At 42.7% G+C, this 24,704-nt stretch overlaps 1 protein-coding gene across 4 annotated transcripts in view; it reads right to left on the bottom strand.

Annotated features, from left to right (window-relative positions):
* The window catches only part of LOC146520848 (syntaxin-binding protein 4), a 77,236-nt gene that overhangs the window by 44,794 nt on the left and 7,738 nt on the right, over positions 1–24,704 (bottom strand). For 2 of the 4 annotated variants that reach the window (XM_085155615.1, XM_085155616.1), the window contains exons 2-4: positions 8,493–8,566; positions 2,436–2,531; positions 27–96 (exon numbers count right to left, since the gene is read on the bottom strand). In XM_085155615.1, the coding sequence (XP_085011741.1) occupies positions 27–96; positions 2,436–2,531; positions 8,493–8,566 (240 nt within the window). The other 2 variants (XM_085155618.1, XM_085155617.1) reach the window with 2 other exon arrangements.

Below are 24,704 nucleotides of genomic sequence, written 5' to 3'. Positions count from 1 at the left end.
TGAGAGCAGTGACTTTAGCAGATTACCTTTCACTTGTGACACCTACTAGGCTGTCCCCATTCACTTCCAAGATCTGGTCCCCTGGCATCAGGTTTCCTGCGAAAGGTTAAACACAGCTGTCAGCTGGACAGCAGTGGTTCATTTTGGATGTTCCTTTCTTTCGGGTTGACCCCAAAATGTGTTGTATCTTGGTAAATGGCTTGTATTTGTATAGCGCTTTTCTAGTCCCTAAGGACCCCAAAGCGCTTTACATATCCAGTCATCCACACATTCACACACTGGTGATGGCAGCTACATTGTAGCCACAGCCACCCTGGGGTGCACTGACAGAGGCGAGGCTGCCGGACACTGGCGCCACCGGGCCCTCTGACCACCACCAGTAGGCAACGGGTGAAGTGTCTTGCCCAAGGACACAACGACAGAGACTGTCCAAGCCGGGGCTCGAACCGGCAACCTTCAGATTACAAGACGAACTCCCAACTCTTGAACCACGATCTCCCAAGAAAGTGTTGTCAAGAGAATGAGCTGCCAGGTTAGTTTGAAATATAATGCAATATAATATTATATAATAAGCTCAAGTTATTCATGCTCAGTTATTTCTAAATCAGTAACAATTATCCATTACTATATCACGTTTGTGTAATCAAAGGAAACCTCAGTTTTGCTAGAGTTATCTGATTTTTACTCGACTACAAACATCTTGGAGTAAGTTTAAAAAGAACATAGAAAACAAAATACAATATTGTTCACTTCAAATGAAATATTACCCAGAAAGTGAGCTGCTTGGCTGAGGTTTTCACTCTCAGAGTGAGTCCTTGTTCCATTATACGAGCTTCTTTCAAAGTTTTGTTTCGGTCATGGATTGGCCTCCCCAAAGCCCACACATTACTGAAGCAGTGTGAGATCATCTTGACAGAGAACAGACCAAAAGGCAGAAACATCCAAAGAAGAGCTTTGAATGTTGTCCTTCAAGAAGCCTGGGGAACTATTCTTGAAGACTACTGAAAGAAATGACAGAAAGCTGCCTCAGAGAGTTTAGGCTGGGCTGAAGAAGAAATATTCTCAAATATTCCCTTTCAAATTTGCTGGAACTAAATGAACTCTCTTTTTGCCTTATATCCTATAGGACCCATGAATGTGTCTTACAGAAAAAGGGATTTATGATATGAAGTCCATCCAGCCATGGGGGGTGGCTGTAGCTCAGGAGGTAGAGCAAGTCATCTACATCTACTTGGTGGTTTGATCCGTGGCTCCACCCTAGTCTGCAGGCCAAGTATCCTTGTACAGTAAATGAGAACAAGAAGACTGTGGAGAGTTCCACTGGGATTAAAGACCATCCGTTTGATGCTCAGGACTTTGATTCGTGTGCCGTATTCTGAATCTGCTCATGGTAACATCTGGCCACTTCAAAGACTGTGTTCACTGAGTTAGATGTCCAACATGAGACTCAGTTATGAGTTAAACAGCAACATCTTGCACATTTTAGTGTGAACTCACTTGGAATTGACATGAAAATCTTAGCGAGGAGTCGGGGATGTGAACTGTGAGCTCAGCTCTTCTGACTGCAGTTTAAATGTCAGGAAGAGACCAGTCTGGCGACAATACAGCAAAACCCTTTGACCTGTATACCAGCAGCTGAAGAAGAGTGTGGCCTAACTAAAGTCAAGCATATGTGGTGTTCTGGACAAGCTGTAAGAAACAAACAACAACTTTTACAGACACTTCTCTTCGCTCTTTGCCCTATATCCATCATTCATGGTGCGATACACAAAAAGTAGGCCAAGACAATCTTGTGGTGTATATTATTCATGTTTTAATACTCACAGGAGATATGCTCCAAAAATACTTGTTCTCACTGCAAAGGTCTTCAGTCAGACCACTGTCAACATTCATTTCTATTCTTTGGCTTTTGGAGTCATTCACATGATCTTCATGAATGGAAAAATTTAGCACAAGGGCTCGCTGAATTTCTACATTATGTAGTAAAGGCACAAACAAAGGATTTGTGCATATAAAATAACACCAGCAGCACTGCAGACTGCATGCTTGGTCTCAACCGACATGTTCAAGGTGTTGCTGTGAAATATCGGAGGAGAGAATGGAAATGTCCACAAATAACTGCTGTACTGTTATGTGGCTTTTCTATAGGCCAAGCCAACTTGGTCCTCTTCACCTCTTTTGAACTTTCTGGGAAATATTCAGGAATTACCCATTCAGTAATACTGCTTCACATAGAGCCTATAAATGTTCAGTCGGAGAATGACTGAACATTTATAGTCCCACAAGTATTTTTCTCTTTTTCTTATCGCCCCAATTCAGAGGCTGAAGTAGAAACTTTTACTGCCTTTGTTCTAGAAATATTATCTTCTGTGTTGGGGGTCGAAGTAACTAGTCTAAATTCAAATGACCAAAGGTTTCTGGATTTCAAGTCTTACCATCAGTTGAAGCAAGGCCACCTGGTAAAATCCGTTTGACGTAGACTCCAAACTCCTCTCCTGTTAGCTCCTTCACTCCACCTATCACTTTAATTCCTGTAGAGAGAGATAGAAAAAGAGTACTTTAATGGGTTTTCCAGTGTTTCTTTAATGATTCTTTGCTCTCCAGCCACTTGTGCCTTGTAAAAACTGACTGTCATCTTAAGATGGCAGTGAAGTCACTGCCTGGAAACGATGCATCATAGGGAACACTCTGATTTCCAGGTTAATGACAGTCCTGCAAAACCTGCTCAAGCACAACAGACAGAGGTTCGTGTCTCCTGGCACACTGTTGTCAGATTTCTTCCAACTATGACCTGGTTACATTTCTTATAGCTCAATGGGTTCATTTGACTGACGGGCTTCCCTCTGCATTGCTGTCTTTACCCTTGAGGTGACTGCTCTTATGATTTGACATTATATAAATAAAACTTAGTTGAATTTCTGAAACAAAACGAGCTGGTTGGACGGTGTGCATTTAGACTGTGTTTTCCTGTCTCTGAAACCTGTGCCACTGCAACCACTAAGCATAGAAGAAAGTCTTTATGACCAGATCAAGCTTTATGTAAAGCACTCTTACTTTAATGCACTTTCCCGCGTACACTAAATCACCATTATGTCACTGTTCCACACCATTTCCACAGTAAGAAGCAATTCAATTCCAAACAGAAGAAATGCCCCTGTGAGCTTGAGGGTCCTGCTCAGTATTTTACTGGTCCTAGGACAGTATCCTTCTGGATAGAGATATCCCATGTTGTTCCTGGGATCTGCTGGAGCCACTTGCCTAGTTTGGGAGTCACTGCTCCAGTTGCCACTGGAACCACTGTTAGCTTCACCTTCCACATTTTTCGAGTTCTTTTCTCAGCCGTTGGTACGTCTCCAGCTTCTTGTGTTCCTTCTTCCTGACATTGCTGGTATAGCTACTAGAGATGGACTGATCCGATATTATGTATCGGTATCGGCAGATATCCAAATTTATGATATCGGTATCAGTATCGGACATAAAAAAGCGGTATCGTGCCATCTCTAATAGCTACATCTATTACTGCGGCCATCTCTGGTTGTCCACCACTACTATGTCTGGTTTGTTTGCCATCACCAGTTTGTCCATGTGTAACTAGAAGTCCCACAGGATCTTAGCGCAGTCATTCTTGACCGCCCTAGGGTGCTTCTCCCATTTTGACCTTAAGACTTCCAGGCTATACTCGGCACTGAGGTATTCACTAAGCACGCGGTCAGTTATAGTCATCTTCCTGATGTACTCGTGGATGTTCGTTGTCTCATCCTGGACTGTGGTTCTGACATTCAGTAGTCCCCGGCCTCCTTTCTTCCACTTAGCGTCTCAGGATGCTGGACTTGGGGTGAAGTCCTCCATGCCCGGTAAGGAGCTTCCTTGTCTTATTGTCAGTGGCTTCTATCTCCTCGTTTGGTCACCTTATTATCCCAGCAGGGTATCTGATCGCCAACAGGTTGTAGGTGTTGACAGCCTAGATCTTGTTCTGACCATTCAGCTGACTCCTCAGGACTTGCCTGACCCTCTGCAGGTCCTTGGTGGTTGCAGCTTTCCTAGTCTTTCCCATTTGCCTGTGGGATCCCCAGGTACTTGTAGCTGTCCTCAGTGACATGTTGCCTTCTGGTAGCACGATCCCCTCAGTCCCCTCTGACTACCTTCCTGCTCTTGTTACCATCAGACTACACTTCTCCAGTCTAAATGATGGATGGTGACTTGTGCTATTGGCTTGAAGTTGGCCTCTAGTGTTGTACGCCACATCCCCATTGAGTTTCTGATGAAGGCTTTTAGGGTCCCGTTGATCTTATATAGTTCTAGGATCCATGTGTAGAGCATCGAGTCATAGGCCTTCTGGTAATCAGTCTCGGGTGACTGCTATGTCCAACAGAAGCCAGTGTTTCTCCTCTGGTATTCCTGCTCATGTGTCAAGCCACGTGCCTGTTTGTCTTAGCTGCTATGATGCCTGACAGGAGCTTCTATGTGGTACTGAGGCAGGTTATTGGCCAGTATTTGGATAGGACCAGTCCCTTCTGGGGATCCTTGGGGATCAGGACCTTCCAGCCTTCAGTTAGCCATTCTGGGTGCGTTTCATCCATTAGCAGCCTCATTGAGTGCAGTCAGCTTCTTCAGCCAGTAGGCGTGAATCATACTGATCAGATCAGCTGATTAGTCTCAGTGATGGTTGCAGTAGGGATTGTCCATAGTGCTGCATTCAAGTGCTGCTTCTAGTAGACCTTCAGAGGGTAACTTATGTAATCTTTCTAACCGGCTACAGAGGATCCAGGTTTCCAGCTTCGGCATGATGCAAAGGAGAAAAACTCCAATATGGATAGAAAACGAATAAAAATAATTGTAATAATCTTGGCACTACCAATTAAATGTAAATAATTTAAACAACAGTAACTATAACTGAATCAGTGGACAAAATGATTCCAAGTTCATGTGTTTTATGCACACTTTACACGCACAGCTCTAACAGCCCATCTGATTCCTGCACGTGGATCTTTCATCACTGCACAGAGAATACAGTAGAGTTAATGCTGAAATCAGGCCTTCTTTAGCTTAAGGCGTCCACTGGCCTGCTGGAGCCAACACAGAGTGTTACAACTAATTGGGTCTGGAGTGAAGGGCTCAAGTTAATTATCGCCTGGTGGAACAGTGGGGGTTTAAAGTTCCTTGTCTCGGTCCTCCCATCCTTTTATACTCTTCTCTGAGGAAAACAGTTTCTTGTTCTTTTAAGCCTCAAAGCAGTCTCCTCCCCTCATCTATCATCAGATAAGAAAAACATGCAGCTGGAGCAAATATGAAAGACTTACATCCCTTGTTCTTATTCAGCTTTGCATTTACTTTCCGAATCATTACTTCCCATTCACAATGAGTCAAGGGCATATTTCTTACACAAGAGCTGAATGTTCCAGTGCTTTCAGATCTAAATAAAATGTTATTCAGTGTGATTACAAAAGGTTCTTAAAATGGTTTCTTATTCCCCAGTTAACACAAGAACGTGAAATATAAAATGTCTGTTGAGTAGTGAGAGTGATTTTTGAAAACCGTCTTCTTTAAAGCACAAGCTGCAGATGCTGCCAACATGTCAACAAAATGAACTGTGACGGACACGATTTTCACTACAAACACCGTCCCTGCCCACAGGCTGATGCTGCGCTGCTTTCAGCTGCACTAACAGAGAGATTCAAAAGTGCTGTCCTCTATATGCGATTGTGTGCTACAGTGTGTACAGCAGCCCTTCCCCCTGCTGAAAGCTACATGTGTACACTAAGGAAGCCTTAAGACTTTAATATATGTATCAGAACACTGTGTGCACCTGCACGTGCTCAGGTTGGATGGGAATTAGTTGCTTTGCTTCTCGCCTGCGTGCACATATTGATACACAGGTTGGCTTTTACGCATCTTCATTCTTCAGACTTTTTGGCTCTCCAGTAAGTCAAAAAACCTTTATGACGCTGACACATATGTATAAATACAGCACGATCAATTACTTAAAATCACTGTTATGCCAAAAACTGGATAGAAAATAAAACCCTCACAGTGGCCAGTTCATGACCGATGGTTATGGACTGGACTCCTCAAAGCCCGGACCTCAACATTATTGAAGGGTCATCTTAAGAGAACATCCAAAGAAGAGCTTTGACTATCCATCAAGACGCCTGGAGAACTATTCCTGAGGAATACTTAAAGAAATGACAGAGTCAGAGTCATGCTCAGTCTCTCAGCTGCCTCAGAGAGTTCAGGCAGTGAAGAAGAATAAAGGTGTTCACACCAAATATTCACTTTCAAATTCACACACAAATTGTGTGCATTTCTTTTATTTGTCAAAATAAATGAGACAACAGAGCTGCCCTATGTACTCTGACTCTCTGAATTCTGTTATTTAATATTTATTACTGCTTTAAATGTTTAATTTCAAGAATAATTATAAACTGTATGTTCAGAACTTAAACATATTCAGTTTTATTTATATACTGCCAAACCACAAGGTGCCTCAGCAGTGCACAACTTCTTTATGCCATCAGCTTCTGCAAACGTTACTAAACATCAAATCATGTCAGCAGTAATAGAGTAATACAGTTCTGTTCTGAGGAGATTTATACAACTTCGTGAATATATATGTGTGGACGTATAAATATGGACATAAATACATCTATATGAAGCATTTTTGCTTCACTGTGATGTTTGGCAGCTTGACAGTAGTTGCATTCATGGACATGAGCTGTTTTTTCTTGCTTAGTTGCAGCAGCACAGTGATGGTGGGTAGCAGATAGTGGGAGTGGAGGATAAAAACAACAGCAGCTCCTGTATTCTTAACCCCGCTCAGTTAAGTAGGTTATGGCTTTGACCTACTTCCCCTGCTTGGCAAACACAGTGATCTGTAGCATGATACCTACTCCGCAAATCCCTTTAAAACGCAGACTAATATTATTTAATCTGCTCATTATCATGCTCCATCGCCAGTGGTTAGTGGAGGATGGTTGAATAAGGCCACGTAGATGATTCTTGGTGCAAAGAACTGAACTCTGTTGGGTCCAAAATGTTGTTTTTTTATTAAATTCATGGCTTCATCTCAGCTTGTATGTATTTGGTCAACTATGGGGTATAAAGTGTCCGACCACTACGTCCTGTGAGGGGAACAGTTTCTCTCAGAACTCAGGTTATGTTGACACACCTGCAGAAAACACAAGCTTTATTCACGAGGACAAGTTTTTGTCCGAGTGTGTGGCCGAGCCTGAAGTGGATGTCGTGCTTGGAGAAGCTTCTCCTCTGATAAACCTGCTACACAAGGGATGACAATGTTGTCGTTCAGTTTCTCCCCAGCTGACCTTCTGTCCTTTGCTGATTTGATGAAGGTCCTGTTGGGATAACCACATGTTTTAAGAACTTTCTCTTCTCTGCTGTTGCAGGGTCCTGATTACTCCAAACTTGTGTTCCACGGCATGTTTGGAGTCAAAGAGTAGGTCTGTGTGTGTGGGCTTCAGTGTTGAGGTTTCCATCTTCCTCGCTGCATACAGCACAGTCCAGAAATGGCAAACTATTATTCTTCTACTTCTTGGGTTTTGATTTTGACCCAGATGTCATCCACATTTGTGCCGGTCTTTAGGTGCTGTTCCTTTGAAAGAACCAAAAGCTTTACTTTCCACTTCCTCCTTATAAAGGCTGCAATGGCTGACACTGGGGAGCCCGTGGAGCATCCATATTTGGATGTAGAAACCCTGGTTGTATGTGGTGGTGAGGCGGGGTGAAGCTGATTCTGTTTTCTATGGCGCCGTCTTACTGTCGGTGTTGGGAAGTTTTTGTTTGCCATATATCCATCCATCCATTCGCTTCCGCTTATCCTTTTCAGGGTTGCGGGGGGCGCTGGAGCCTATCCCAGCTGTCATAGGGCGAGAGGCAGGGTACACCCTGGACAGGTCGCCAGTCTGTCGCAGGGCCAACACACAGGGACAGACAACCATTCGCACTCACATTCACTCGCACATTCACACCTAATGGCAATTTGATTATCCAATTAACCTATCCCCACAAGCTGCATGTCTTTGGACGGTGGGAGGAAGCCGGAGTACCCGGAGGGAACCCACGCAAACACGGGGAGAACATGCAAACTCCACACAGAAAGACCTGATGGTGGAATTGAACTCAGGACCTTCTTGCTGTGTGGCAACAGTGGTAACCACCGTGCTGCCGTGCTGCCATATATGGAACTTCCAAAATCGTTCTTCTCCTTTAATGTCTTATGGAAACTGTGCTTAGTCCACAAACTAATGGATCACTAAAGTCAATGTCATTTCATGGACAGTACTAGCTACTTTTTAAGTAATCACTATTTGAATGCGGATCCTAAGTCAGACGTGAGCTGTGTAAGCAGTCAGACAAGTGCGAGTGAAAAAAGTTGAGCATCTTATTGAAGTTAAAGAGCAGAGCAACATCTACAAGCAGCAACACATATGAGCTCTGCAAACACAAAGAGTAGTCGAGTGTTGAGGTGTGTTACTTACCCAGGCCGTTCTCACAGTCTGTGAACTCCATGGAATGAACAGCCCGGTCGACTCCGTACGGACCCATTAGTGTCCTGTTAGAGGTCAATGGATAAAAAGGAAGCAGGGAAAGGAAAGAGAGGGAGGGAGAAAAAGATGACGAAATAGGAAAAAACTATTTTTTTCACAGGCTGCACTGCTCCATAGGAGAACTTTAGTATTGGGAACTTAACCTCAGATAGCTTCTCCTGTCTAGGCCTGAGACTTTGTCACCACACACGAGGCAAGGAGTGTCTTCAGTGTGTGCTGCAGATACGTCGTTGTGCAAATGAGTCTTCTATTCATGGTACTGTCAAAAATCTTTCTCACATTATGAACACAAAAGAATCCTTTCCTCACACTGCTGTTTGAAGACAAATCCAGCTGTGACAGCAGCAGAGGAAGCAGACATGAGATCGGGAAACTCAAAAGCATCTTGGTAAGATCTCACAGTGAGCACTTCTCTGAGAGATAGGGCTGGCACACACGTTGTTCGTCTTATGCAATAATGCTGCACAAGAGGACTGCACACTGCAGCTTTCCCCTTTTCCTTCTTTACTAATCCTCATCTAACACTTGCAAAGCATCCCTTTGCTTCCCTCATTAGACACTAAAGACAATGCAGAATACTGCAAATGAACAACATAAATGTCACTTGTTTGGTATCTGGAACGATGTCTTTTTAGCACTTTACTTTAGTTTGCAGTTCCCTTCCTGTCTACACCCAATGACAAAAAGGACTATCAATATTTTAGCTGCAGAGGGTTCACCACTGCTGTCAGTAAAAACAATGAAACACTGGCCTTATGAATGTGGCAGCAGAATGTAGCTCTGTGTACAGAGCTTCAGATTCTTTAGATGATATTCTGATAGCCTGCTCATCGGCTGATAACACAAAGATGCAACGTTCAGGATGGAGCTGGACATTTTAAAACCATCTGTTAAGGATGGATGTACAAAGTCTCACACTAGAACACCAGGATTCACTGTTGATTTTTGTATTTTTGTGGTTTGGATTCATTTTACTGCTTTGGGCTGTCTTTGATCAACGGTCATGACAATTTGCATATTAATGATCAAGCACTGAGCTCACAGCCCGTTTTCAGTGGTGCTAGTTTCAGTTTTTAGGCACATGTCCTGTTTATAAGGTTGGGAAACCTGCACTTGGATGAGTGACGAAACGTTTCTCCTACATCCACATTTTCCAAAAAGAAATTTGTATTTGTATTCCTTGGACCAGAGGTCGGGTTTCCACTTTGCTACAGTGCATTTTAAACTGATCATGTTCACATGTGGCTTCTTCTTTGCAGGGTGGAGCTTTCACCTGCATGTGTGGACAGCACAGCAAGCTGTTTCCCCACACAGGAAGTGTTCCTGAGCCCATGCATCGATCTCCACCACACAATCGTGTCTGTTTTTAATGCTGCTCGAAGGACCAAAGATCACACGAACAAATGAAAAAAAGAAAATGAAAAACTGCACCACAGCCTCTGCACGACACTCTTTTCATACCCACTTGTGTTACTTACTAGTTAACCTGATTAGCTGTAAATGTTACTCCAGCTGTTTCTTTTGAGCACCACTACTCAAAAGTATCTACGTCCTGTAACTCGAGCCCTTGCAAATGCTGAGGCTTCTACCTCGCTGAATATGGCGCTTTTTAAAGCTCGATCTCTGTCTAATAAAGGCCAGAAATGAGCTCACTCCACAGAAACTCCACAGAAACTCCACAGAAACTCCACAGAAACAGCCCTTATAGGCTCTCAAATGACATTTTGATGAGTAATGATGCAGGAAAATACTCTGTCCTACTTATGTTGGACCTCACAGTGTTGACCACCACATCCTCCTTGAAAGGCTTCAACACTGGGTTGGTGTATCTGGAGCTGCCTCAGAGTGGTTCTCCTCATATCTACATCACGATCCTTTTCTGTGATGGTCTCCGGTTTTAGGTCATCCTAAATTCACATGTGACACATTGCTATCTCAGCTTCACTGGCTTCCTGTGGAATTTAAGTCCATTTTAAGTTGCTGGTCTTGACATTCAGAGGCTTGCATGGACTGGCACCAGCCTACATCTCTGATCTGCTGCAGCCATATGTCCCCAGCAGGTCCCTGAGGTAATCAGGGCTTACTTGCTATAAAAAAGACTAAGATGAGAACTAAGGGTGACAGAGCTTTTGCCACTGTGGCCCCGAGACTGTGGACTCTCTCCCCCAAACCTTAAGAGCTGTGGACTCAGTCGTCAACTCAAAACTCACCTTTTTAACTGTTTTATATTGACTGTTTTACCTTTTATTATTTGTTATCTTACGTGCAGCACTTTGTGACTCTGTCTAGAAAGGTGCTACATAAATAACATTTTAGTTATTTATTTATAAGCTTCATATCAGCATGACCGGAGTAACGAATACACTCGCTGAAGCTCTCAAAAACTCAGTGGTTGTGTTGTTAGACACACATCGATGAAGTATAACTCGTGGCAGGAGAAACATGTTGTAAACATAACTGAAGCAGCTCCACACTGCCGACTGCATCATTCACCCTAACGGATAACATGTCGATGAGACGAGCTTCCAAAAGTCTGTCAGTAAATTGAGTTTAAAGGGTCAGTGCAGTTTAACATAGTTCAAGTGAAGACATGAGACTGATGTGCTGCACAGGTTTATAGCTACTTTTCAACAACTGTCCCTGTTGGGCTACAATCTAAATAGATACATTTTCATAAAACCAAATTACATCATAAATACAATCACAGTTACTCGACAATAATTTTAAATAAAATTAAAATCATTAGTTAAAATGACGACATCTCTGATTTCCCCTTAACCTTCAATGTAAAAGATCTAATGTCTGTAATCAGACGTTAGATGTTCCAACTTTGGTAAAACACGGATCCTCAAATCAGCAACATTTACAAAATCAATGAGCCACACAGTAAAAGCACAGATTGAACATTAAATGTCCACAGTGGAACCAGCGTGTTCGTGGGAGCCGATAAAGCGCCTCATTGAGCCTCTTTTCAAAGGAAACTTGGGCTCTTGGTCTCTGGTGTGGAGCTCATCCGTTTGTAGCGCATGCAAAGATCGCTGCATCATTTCACGCGGAAAACTAGAACATATCGATAAGCCCGAGAGAAGAGCACGAAGCTCTGTGTGAGACACGAAGCAGATCCACGCGCCTGTTACAGACGGACAGTCGGCGTCACGGTTACCAGAAAAAGCCCGAGAAGACACGCGGTGTGTTTGTTTCCACGGGACAGAGTTACGGTTAGTAAACGCATCTCCGTGTTTACAGAGTTCAGCTGTCAGCATCGTGTCGCTGTCACGCAGACTAACCGCCACCTGCGCACAGCCGCGCGCCTTTACCTGCTGATGATCACCGCTCCTTTGTACATGACTGAAAACGTTGGCATGTTGACATGGAGCCCGGTTCTCCGGTGAGACAGGCGGAGGCTCGGTCGCAGCGTTCAGCCTTCAGCCAGCAGCCACATGATGGAGCACAGGCACTAATTCCAGCGGAGCAGCCTGTGCGCTCCAAACATCTCCACCTTCAGCCACACGGTTAATCTCTTACATAACTAAAGTCGGCGGGAAATGAAAAAACCCTCTGAGGCTGCAAATGATGCGGTGGTTTGTTCGCACACATCTCTCACCCTACCTGTCAGTTTCTCTCGCTGTGCAGCGGCTTTATTTGTTGCTGAAACAGCTCCGTTCAATCTGCCTTTTCCCCTCTCTGTGGATGTTTGTGCTACTTTGATGGTAACGTGTTTGTGTTTGGCCTCGTTACGCGTGAACATTTCCACAGATTCTACCCACACTTCCATCTGTATCAACCACAGCTTCTTTTAACACGATATTGGCCATCGCGCTAACAAGTTCTTGTTGAGCCAGAGAGAAGGAGGGGCTTTAAACACATTAATGCACAAGCGCCCTACTCTCCATTTAGAAACTGCAATTTAATCCCCAGATGACATCCATCACTCTGCCTTCATCTTTAGCATTCAGACCTTCTGCTGTCATCTTCATGTTGGCTTTATTTTGATCAGCTAATGTTACAGAAATGCGAGAAAGAGAAAGGAAAGTTACCAGAGTGCTGTCTCAGCTCAGTGCTGCTTTTGTTAGAGACAGCCTCATCCATGATCCCTAAAATGAATTTAATGCAAAGACAAAATCAATCAATCAAATGGAGGCAACGACGCTTAAAGATACAACAGTGGTGACTGTAACTGTTTGTTCAAAGTGATCAAAGCAAAAGAAATGTGCATCCATGTGTTTCCACCCAGCAACATGACGGTGCCCCTCCCACCGGACACAGGTGAAACCTGCTGCACCTGTGTTTGAATTCACTGTTACATTACACTACATTCATAAAAGCGCTCCAGTAAACACTCTGTAGCTTCTTTTTGATTCGGTGCGTAACTTTTCTATCAGTAAAATATCCTGACTGCAGGTACAGGTGGAGGTTTGAATAGAAAGAAGACACTGAGTCTATTTTTTAAGATTCGCGCTTCTAGAATTTCCTGAAATTGTTATTGCATGTAGATCCTTACAGTGTCATTTGCAAATTGCCCAAAGGCATGCAATAATGAGAAAATACATAAACATTTTCTCATATGGTAATTTTAGTTGCTGAAAGTTACCCCCCTAAACGAATAAAGAAATGGAGTAATTACACCATTATCTGTGTGCTGTATTATAAAGTTTCTGAGTGACACGAGCCTGAGGCTGCAGGTCTTTGACACAAACAATAAATAACAGTAAAATTCACAGGAACGTTTCCTGGAGCACCGCGTGCTGAGATATTCAGCTTCAGCCGCTGAAACAGCTGAAAACCTGAGAACCTACCTGGCGAATCCTAGAGGCACTTTGAGTCTTTGAAGCATGTCTGTGCTGTGGTGCAAAAGCCTGGACGTTAGCTTGAGGTTGTTAACATTTGCTCTGCATATTTCCAACCACGATGCACCGCAGCTGCCAAGCAGATATGGAGAGTACCAATTGATGAAGTGATGATAAGCTTATGCACACAAATCCATACGGCACAAGCACGAGCTAAATATAGGCCTCTGTAAGAAGGCTGCTCAAATACTCCGAGCACAGATCCGACTGTGTGACACACGGAGTTGCTTACAGCTCAGTGGGGTGAAACAGACGGCAGTCTGCTTTGCTTCAGGCTGTATCACTCCACACTAAAGCTGCTCTAATTATCTTTACGTGTTTCCTCTTTCATTCCTGCTTCTTTACATTTTCCTCTTAACTCTTTGACTTCTAGCTGCTGAGCACACTCACGTTTATCAGTTCTTAACTTCACATCTGTCTCTGAGCTTCTTCCTTCTTCTGTTTTTGCATTTAGCTTTACTTCCTGTGTCACAATACGGCTGTGTGCAGGCAAGAGTAGGACCCAAACGCAAACTCGCAGAGACAAAAAGTAAACTCAAAAAACAGCTTTATTGCTGGTGTGGAGTAGGACACGAAAAACAATACAAAACTAAACTGGAAAAACTAAAGCACAAGGAGCCACAGGGAAACATCACACCGCTATGAGGGAGGACGCAACACTGACAAAGAGAAACACGGGGCTTAAATACACTGAGGGATAACGAGGGGGAATGAGCCACAGGAGGAGAGCACAGCTGGGAGTAATCAGGCAGGACGAGACAAGGGAAGCAAAACTAGAAACATTAACATAGGACAGACTGTGAAAGTAAAACAGGAAACACACTGACGGAACTCAAGACATGTAAACGTAACAGACTGGGGAGACAGAACATAGGGACCTGAAACATGGAACAGAAAGGCACAGTAGACACAACATGAACATAACAACGCCACAGGGGAAAGTAAAACAAAACGCAGGAACACAGGACCTTTCAAAATAAAATGGGAAACATAATGAAACGCAAACATGACAACATAAGAAACACAGACATGAAGCACATGACTTAACTTAAACAGGGGTTGGATACACAAGGGGAATCTAATAAACAAATGAACTTAGATAACCTAATGAACAAAATAGACTCAAACTTAAAACGCTGGGTCAAAAGACCCAGGATCATGACATCCTGCCTGTGACTGTGTTGACTGTGTGCACCTGTGTCCAACCACCATTAGCATTCACTGTATGTGTATCGTCCTGTATTTGCCTCAGTGTGTTTTTGGACTTTAACTTTCTAACAAAAGCTTGTTCTTGTGTTCTTGGAGCCTGCAGTCTGTCTCCAGCTGGTGTCTCAGTATGTTTCATAGACAACCTGTGTGTCCCTGGAAAGTACATCTAAACTTTTAGTCTGTACAACACAGATTGTTTTGACCATGTTAGCATAAACACAGCGGGTCCATGTTTATATCTGTAATTTTGATCAGAAATTGATTTTTTTTTAAAAAACCCAACAGATAAACAAAAGACAGCCAGATTTGTTCAGCAAAAATACCACATTAATGATGTTTGAAGCATAAACCGCATCACTGATGTTACCATTACCAGCACTGAGCTGCTATGTTAGTTTAATGTGATTCAGATGTCACTGATGGGGTAAAAAGCCAAGCTATGAGTTTCACATCCAGGTCCATGTTTGAGGCTGTGCGGAGATCCCGTATCGCCTGCATGGGTTCATTAGTAGCTGTGCTCAGTGGGGCAAACAGGAGCCCAGAGAGAAGCAGCAAGTTTGACAAATGAACCAGGTCTGTAACTTAGACACAGTTATCCTTGTTACTGCTGCAGTGTGGGGACTTCTCTGTGCAGGTGACGAAGATTTAAACCAGTCAGCTTATATTAGGGTTATATGTATGGGGTATATGTTATAGTACACTGTCTGTCCATGAACAAAATGCCATAAACAAGCTCAATTTAAAACCAGCTGACGAGCAGATTGATCTGGATCCACATCATATTCTTTAAAAGGACAGCAGTGTGGTCGACCCTGATGGACCCTGATGGACCCTGAATTCTGTTCAGACACGCTGGATTCATGAAGTCAGTCCGTGCCGGTAAATTCAACTTTCAGCTTTTAAAACCTGATCCCAGCCCAGTCTGACTATCACATGGACTCACATGTGATTACACATGTAGGTTTAAAGATATTGTTATTAAAACAAAAAGGAACATTTCTGTTCAATCTATCAGTTTCTCAGTTCAATAAAATAAAATAAACCATTATTACAGTAAAAACAGTTCAAAACTGTTAAACCAGTGAGTTGTCCAAAGCCAGGACAAGCTTTGTGATGTTTTCCAGTTGTTGGGATTAAAGAAGCTGGAGTCCTTCCAGGCCCTTACCAAACCCTGAGGTCTTGTACTGACTCCAGAGGCAGGCTTTGGGAGCACAGATGTAAGCTTGGCTAATACTCGACTGCAGTGGTAGCCAACCTGAGATTTGTCTCCAAATGTGAAGCATCTCATCCTTTAGAGCCTGCAGCAGGCGAGGCTTCACAGTCCCAGACACTTCCCACAAACCACAAGGAGACACAGTCCCAGTGAGCAAAGTGGAAATTGATTAAAGTAACAGGCTCTCATCACTAACTTTCCACGCTGCACACAGTGTAAACCAGCGTTTCCCAACCACTGATCAGGTGTGCTGTGGAAGATGATTAGTACTGGCCAACCTGATTGGTCCTTTAGGCTACGTTCACACTGCAGGCGAAAGCGCATCAAATCAGATTTTTTGACCCTCTGCGACCATCTATCCGATCATGATGTGACAGTGTGAACGGCACAAATCTGATATTTTCAAATCCGATCTGGGTCACTTTCGTATGTGGTGCTGAATCCGATACATATCTGATGTTTTAGAAAGCTGCTGTTTGATGGTCAAGTCGCATTAAATCCGTCTTTTACGTCACCGACACAAGACAGACGTCAATTATCAGCGCCGGAGAAGACATCGCGAACGCTTCCTGTCCATCCAGTGAAACTGTTGGGAAGACAACGTTGGAGAAACGTGAACATTTTATTTGTACTGTATAATCTGCAGATTCTGACAGAAATCTGCAGCTATCCTTTGAAGCAGCGCTCCTCTAAAACAGCAATAAGGATCATTATTAGGTTATTTACATTATTATGTCAATAACAAAATAACTTAAAGCAAAAATTGGGAAACGTGAAGTCCGAAGTCTTTATATTAAGACCATCAGTCAAACAATACTGTTGCTCTGGGTCTAAACAGAGCGCGTTGTGTGTGACGTCTTCTTTTGCGCATGCGGCCGCTTTGAGCGTTCACACTAGAGCGCGTTTGCTGTCACATTTTATTTGTAGCGTGAACGAGCAGACAAAAAAATCAGATTTGATCAAAAAATCGGAATTGAGCATTAAGACCTGCAGAGTGAACGTAGCCTAAGCGACGGGCGTGAGTAACGGGCAGAACAATGACGTTCTCTTCCACTAGAGGGCAGTACAACCACCTGCTCTGATAAATGTGTTGCCAACTGGCAGTAAAAACAGAAGAAGACGAAGAAGAACTTAAATAATCGTGATGGTGTGAGATGATGTTTAAAAAGAGAAAGTGTTCAGTCTGACCTGGTCCTGGAGAAAACTCGACCCAGATGAAGGCCCAGCATGAGTAGTGGTCAGAAGGTATACTGGGGACAAACCGAGCCTGTTCTGCTATATTTGGTGGAAGAATGATCCGTATGGTTTTTGACATTTCTGTTTGGTGGGATTTTTCTAATGTGAAATATGAACCGTGGCTCTAAAGCCTGGGAAACACTGGTGCAAACACGCTGCACACTTCACTAAAACATCCCATTAGTTGCAAAGCTGCACATCTGAGTCACAAAGAGCTGGGACATCACTGCACTTCTTGTTGCTTCTCACATTATTTGTTTGATTTCTTTCCTGCCTGGGAGCATGAGCGGCTGCGTGTGTCAGCGATGTGTGCTCTCCTTTGTTTACACAGACGCACACACTGTTGTGTCTCTTTGTGTCGTCGTTTCCCAACAAATGAACACGATGTGAGTCCACAGAAATGATCGAGTATTTTTTGAGATTGTATTTTGTGTTAATATCTGATGTCTTTGGTTCCATTGTGTTTGTTTCTGTGACACCAGAATTAAGATTTCACTTTATTATGTATGTCTCTATATGATGTTGTGAACATAAAGTAGTATGTAAAGCCAGCATCATCTCTCCCAGGAGCAACAAGGAACCGTTAAGCTGGACAGAAGCAGTTATTTGAATTCTAGTTTTCATCACATGTATCTGTTTAAAGTGAGATAAGATATCACAGCCTGCTCACCTGTGTGCAGTTCAGCTTTGTCAGGCACTTCCTGTCTGACTTTATTGTCTGGTGTTTTACTTCCTGTCTGTCATCGTCCTGACTGACTTTAGCTCCGAGGTTCCCCAGGTGTCTCCACTTCCCTTCTTACCTCCTGTGTATTTAAAGTCGCTTTAGGCTCAGAGTGTCTGTGTTCGTGGCTATCATCCCGACTCACGGCTGCTTTGCATAAGCTGTGGCACTTTTTCTGAATTCCACCTTAATAAAGGTGGTTTTGTCATTGAAATAATAACAACAGCAGCTCAACCCTGATAACTTACTGTAGCTCATTGTACCACTGAGAGGAAGAGGAAAAAATCATGGATGACCACAGCCTTACATGGGACTGATCACCAGCACACGGAGGAAGTTGCATTGTTGTGCAGTTAGACGAGAGGAGGCCCCAAATCCAGGACACGAGGCCACGATGAGTAAAGAGCTTTAACCTAAAAGTGTACAAACAGAGGAGCTTCTAACTAACACACAAAGTCCGAGAGAGCAGTGGTGGGACCAAGTCTCAAGTCTTTATCCTCAAGTCAGAGTTGAGTCTCAAGTCACTGGTGTAAAAGTCAGAGTAAAGTCACAAGTCTGAAACTTTGAATTTCAAGTCCTTTCGAGTCTTTAAAAAAACGAAAAAGAAACATGTTGCAGTTATGCTAAATGTAAATATGAGACCATTTTTAAATCTCTGTTTTTCTCAACACATGAAGAAATAGTGACCTTAGAAAATATACACAAATTGTGAAATTGCACCTCTATAAAATGCAGCTCAATTAAACTCCAAGAATAATTTTCACCGACAGTCCTGAGATAAGCTGCATGTTATTCTTGGATGCGTCGGGCTTTAAAATAGCATGACAAAAATATCACACAAATTAAAACCAAACAGTATCATCAACGTAGCCTAGACAAGATTTGCTAGTTAGATGAAGTCATGATCTCATCGTAGCAAAAGGGAACCGACCGTTCTTTATGTAACTTTAACTGTCGGACAAAGTTGGAAGTTGTTCCATCTCTGTCTGTGATTCTCTTCTTGCATGTTTTGCATTTTGGTTTTTTGTTGACTACTTCATAGTTTATGTAAAAAATGAAAAAAAAACTCTTTGCAGCATTTTTGAGTGTTTTTTTCTTCTTAAAAAAAAATCTGGTTAATTTGATTGGCTGTGCTCCAGCTCACGCACACATACGTACAGAGTGTGGTTTGAATAAATGAATGAATGAAGTGAATTAATGGTGCACACTTTCTATATAATATGTGTGTTAAATTTTAGATTTGGGGTGAAATATCAAGTCCAATTCAAGTCCCAGGTCATTGGTGTAAAAGTCCAAGTCAAGTCACAATCTTAGAACATTTTTTCAAGTCAAGTCTAAAGTCATAAAATTAATGACTCGAGTCCAAGTCATGTGACTCGAGTCCACACCTCTGCGAGAGAGAACCACAAACAACGGAAACATGAACCAAGGAAGCAACTATAGACACTGATACACATATGTAGTAATTAGACAATCAGAACAGTCAGAAAGGAGGAAAATGACAAAAAGTTCAAGCATAATGAGAAACAATAAAAAGTCAACCTTGGAGGTAAAACCTGACAGAAGAAGCAAACTCAGCACATATGAGACAGAGGGAACGCCAACAGGGAACCACGATCCAAACAGAAGAATCAAAGCTCTCCATGGCTCCATGAAATCAGGACAAAATTCCAAGACAGAAATCCTGCCAGTGTTTATGAGACAATGGACAGCTCCCACTGCCCAGCACTCAGAGGTTTTCACAGTAAGCATCCACCAAGATGCCCCCATGGTGAGATGGAGCTGTCCTGATGCTGATCGATGACACACCAACATATGGAGTGCAGCAGCCCAGCCCTGCCTCGGGTTTTGAAGATAAGCTTGTTTATGAAGAACATGCAGTTGGTTGTTGACTCGCCTGCTCTGGACTCTTACATTTCCTCTCATATCCATGTTTCATTGGTTTGTTTGTTTGTTTTTGTTTTGTTTTTTGCATATTTCTCAAATGGCAAAGCAATGTTTTGGGTAATCCACCTAAATGAGACTTTAATTTGGGTGACTTGTTCACTTTCATCAGCAGCTGAATTGCATAACACATGGAAGTCTGCATGTTTTAATCTAATACCTAGAGCAGCTTAGCAGTTCTTCAAAGCCTCTTCCAAAGATGCTTTGAAGAACTTCAGGGTTCATCAGCAGCAGCAGGCTGCGAGCGGCTTTTGTCTGTTTGGTGAGTTTAATGTTGAGATTCTGTTTTTTTTCATTACATTATTTGAAAAAACCTGTTAAAAGCAAACTTTTATACCTTTGATTCATAACTTTTGCACTTTGTCATGTCAGCATTCTTTTGTCTTCCATTAAAGCGTCGGTCTGTTAACTGCTGGTGAGTTGAAGTATTAAAAGAGATTCATGCATGTAAACAAGAGGTCCAAAAGTGCCTATATTGTTCTTGGAGGAGCTTTTCGAAGAACTGGAGGTGTCTCCCTTGTTATGTACAGCAATCAAGGATGATGATAACTGTTATACATGTACACGTCCTCCTGAGATGACCACAGCAGAAACGCTGTGAACACTCACAAGGAGGAAAGCCAGACTGCAAACAGACGAAGGTGAAACAGTGTTTGAGTAAAGAAAACTGAAACTGTAGACGGAGACCAAACAAACAACCTGAAAATGAAAACATGAGCTTCTATAAAAAGACAAAAATCCAACTTTGTCCTGAAAGCTAAAACATCTGACAATAGAAAAGTTTGGACAATACATGTCTATCATAGATGCGTGTGTTAATGTCCATGCAACATTACATGTGACTGCTCTGTGCCGCCACACAAACAGTTTCATCTCCTTTTGCCATGGCAACGACCATTTGCCTCGGAACTTTAATCACTAAATCCCCACAGTGGGTCATTATCAGATTAGGAGATTATCCAATCCACACGGAGAAATCAAACAGGCTGGACCCAATCACTGAGAGACATCCGTGCTCCTCCACACATGTTTGTACATCTTTTGTTATCGTGATGGCATGTGCATGTGTGTATGTGTGCATGTGTGTATGTGTGCATGTGTGTATGTGTGCATGTGTGCATGTGTGCATGTGTGTATGTGTGCATGTGTGCATGTGTGTATGTGTGCATGTGTGTATGTGTGCATGTGTGCATGTGTGTATGTGTGCATGTGTGCATGTGTGTATGTGTATAAGAGACTGAGTGAGAGAGACAGCACGAGTGTTTGTAACAGAAAGAGACAAGGAAAACTAAAAGCATGGTTGATCCTTGTCAAGTATTTCCAGTTACAATGCTGCCCCCTACAGGAAGGGAGCTGCACTGCATTTTCTGGAAGATCAAAGTGTGGAAGGATCCCATTACTGATGTATATGTTTGTGCAGTTGAGTGGCGTGCACGCCGCTGTCACAACACCTACAACGTGGCCCTAAGAGAACCTTGAGGCGTTTCACCAAGCAGCTCTCAGTGACTCTTTCTGCAATATTCATCCACATGTTCAAAGGAGCTTGCAAAGAAAAGCGTCTGGACTTCTTTAAGTTACTTGAAGACGTTTCACCTTCATCCGAGAAGCTTCTTCAGTTCTAAGGTCAAATGGTGGAGAGTCCCAGATTTAAACCTGGTGGGAGTTTCCCCCCACAGAGGGACAAAAGGACCCCCTGATGATCCTCTAATCGCCTGAGCCAAGGTGTGGAACTGGGTGTGGGTCCCAATCAGCCAGAGTTTCAGGTGAGTTCATTGTGAAACCTGGCCTCACCTTATCATGTGATTTCCTGAGGTCAGATGGTCCAGGATGTGAGTGGGCGTTAAGGCGTCTGGGGAGGGAACTCAAAACTGGATTATAGATGGCAGACAGTTGGTGTCGTAAACCACCGCCTCTGTTCAAAGATGGTCGTCACAGTGGACATAGATGCTTCTTTCACTCCTCTTTCAAACCATCTGTCCTCTCTGTCCAAAATGTGAACATTGGCTTCCTCAAAGAGTGACCTTTGACCTTTAGATGCAGATGGACAGCTGAGTCTTATCCTGTGGAGGTGGCTCTTCTATGTTGTGCCATGCGCTTGTGAAGTGGCTGTTTGGGTGCTTCTTGGAGCTTCTCGGATGAAGGTGAAACATCTTCAAGTAACTTAAAGAAGTCCAGACGCTTTTCTTTGCAAGCTCCTTTGACTACGATGACCTGGATGACTGAGAACCTTCACAGACATCCACATATTGTTTAAAAGTAAACACACTGTGTAGGCCAAACTACGTGTGGGGGACGTGTTATTAATGCTCATTAAATGTGGTGATATGGTACGCTATCTCAATGTGTGGCAGGGGGACAAGAGATAAAAACGTTCAGTCCCACATAAAGTGGGACACCTGTACACCACGTGTATACTGCACACGCACACGTTTCTACAACAGCAACAAGAAGACATGCTGGTTTTCCATTATATATAGCCATCAGTCAACAGGAGCATACAGCTGATAGAAGAAACATATTCAATTCAATTGTACTTTAAAGGAGCTTTATATTGTAAGGTAAAGACCCTACAATGATCAAGAGAAAACAGAGAAAACCTGCAGAATCATATGAACCCCTATGAACAAGCACGTGAGCGACAGTGGGAAGAAAGAACTCTCTTTTAACAGGAAGGAACCTCCAGCAGAACCAGGCTCAGTGAGGAGCAATCTGCCATGACTGATTAGGAGTGAGGAGAGGCAGCCAGGGCAACAGACACACCGTAGAGCCAGAGATTAAACTAATGATCAAATGCAGAGCAGTGTTTAAACACATAGTGAGTGCAAAGTGCTCTACAGGGGTGATAGAGTACTGTGAGGTCCATTAACTGGCTTACTCACTTTAATACAGATTTTACTTAGTGTCAAAGTGTTTTTTTATTTTGCTGGTTTCTGTATTTTAATTTATTAGAATCTATTTTAATCTACTGTTTTATTGATGTCTTTTCTCTTTCTAAGGTGACCTTGGGTTTTGGCACCCTCAAATAAAATGTATTATTATTAGTAGTAGTATTAGTAGGGATGGGTATTGATACGATTTTCACGATTCTTTTATCGATTCTTTTTAAAAAGGAGAACACTAAGGTCGATTAGCTTAGAACTTTGTTTCATATCTTCTCTTTGAACAAGATAGAAATTTAGGAGTAACATGGCCTTACAAACCCAACAGTGAGATCTTAAGAGATCCACAGCCTACGGCTCTTCAATGGGGCGTCACAGGGTCCCCAGGAAAAAACATTGTAAATGTAAAATAATAAAATAAATATTCTTCTGTAGCAATAACAAAGTATAACATCAATTATTCTGTAGCAGTTACACAAGAATATCCAGTAATGTCCCTGCCTACAATTATCATCTGCTGTGACAAACGGCTGCAAACCTTTGACCACAAACTGAGTCTCTGCTCGGTGACATTCGTCTATCCTGGTCTGAAAGGAGACGCTACAGTAGACTGCAGCGAGAACTGCAGCATCTGAGCCAGACTCTGTCTCATCATGGTCACCTAAACGCACAGTAATGGGAGGTTTTGTAATAAGGCAGATCGCGCTAACATAATCTGCACTGTTAGTTGATTATTTACCTGCCGTATTAACGGGAGAGGACGTGCAAACGTTACCGCTGCTGCTGGGCTGAGATTCACGAGTCCGGAGCGAATTAAAAACACGACATTCATTTAAGGTCATCGTGAGTTTTGTGAGCAAATGCTTTTGCATATTCGTAGTGTTTCCTCCCTTAAATGAAATATCTACTTTGCAAGTATTGCAAGTTGTCCTGTTGTCATCCGTTCTCGTAAAGTATAATCAAACTTTTGAGCGTTTGAGCCGCTTAGGCGCCGTGTTTCCTGCCAGGTAAATGACGCTCCGCAACGTGGTGACGTCATTCGGGGCGACTGGAATCGATAAAGGAATCGTTTGCAAAAATGGCAAACGATTCCAAGGAAGTGAAACAGTGGGAACCGGTTCTCAACAAGAACTGGTTTTGATACCCATCCCTAGGTGTTAGTATTAGTATTGTAAATGCTGTTAAAATGTTCTGTGTAGATTTCATGATGTAGATGACTGATTTATAATAAGTTACATAATTTCATGAATATATATAGTTTGTGTTGAAATGTCTTTATTTGAAATGTAAAGTGTAAGAGCTAGTGTCTCGTGAGAATACCCTTAACGAGAGTACACGAGACTTTGCATGGACTGCGAGGGAGCAGACGTCTCTCATGAAGCGATTTTAAGCTAAAAGTTTGCTAAAAGAAAAAGTAACACAAGGACTTAAGGACCTCTTTTCAGGACAAGCAGCTAACGAGGTATTTGTCATTTGAGAAATGTTTTTATTTGTGTTTGGACTTAATATGTGTACTGTAAAGTTGCTAATTGGTTTGTACTGTTCGCTCGTGACCAGTTCTCACGGCGTATCGACGTACTGGTGATGGCGAAGCCGAGCAGAGAAGGTCAAGTAATAAACGCCCGTTTCAAAGAACCAACCTATGTCTGTGTTGTTGTGAAGAGAGTTACAAGTATTATTATTATTATCAATGTTTGATGGTATTTTACGTTTAACGCTAACAGGAGGTTGATGTCTGGCTTTGAGTGTGTGTGGCTGCTTGCCTGTGCTGCTGTGTTATATATGAATGAAACACATGGATTCATAACTACAGATATGGGAGGCTGACCGGCCGGACTACGGAGGCTGGAACTTGATGCAGCTCTAAAACTAAACTGAAGAGAAAGCAAAAAGTCAAATGGAGAAAAGTTAAGCTTGAGTTCTGGATTCTTAGTTAAGATATTTGGGTTTTTTCGTTGTTCCTTGTGCCAAAGTTTGGATTTTTGTGTTCTGTATTAGGAGTTTTAGTCTTCTTGACTTTCACAGCTGCTTTGATTTCATTGTGATTCCTGTTGTTTCTACCAACCTCAGTGTTCCCCTCTCGGTCTTGTTCTA

The sequence above is a fragment of the Neolamprologus multifasciatus genome, chromosome 4 (assembly GCF_963576455.1).
Source record: "Neolamprologus multifasciatus chromosome 4, fNeoMul1.2, whole genome shotgun sequence".
In the NCBI taxonomy this organism is placed as follows: Eukaryota; Metazoa; Chordata; class Actinopteri; order Cichliformes; family Cichlidae; genus Neolamprologus; species Neolamprologus multifasciatus.
The sequence above is the reverse complement of the archived record's forward strand: the minus strand, read 5'-3'. Positions and strand labels throughout refer to the sequence as shown.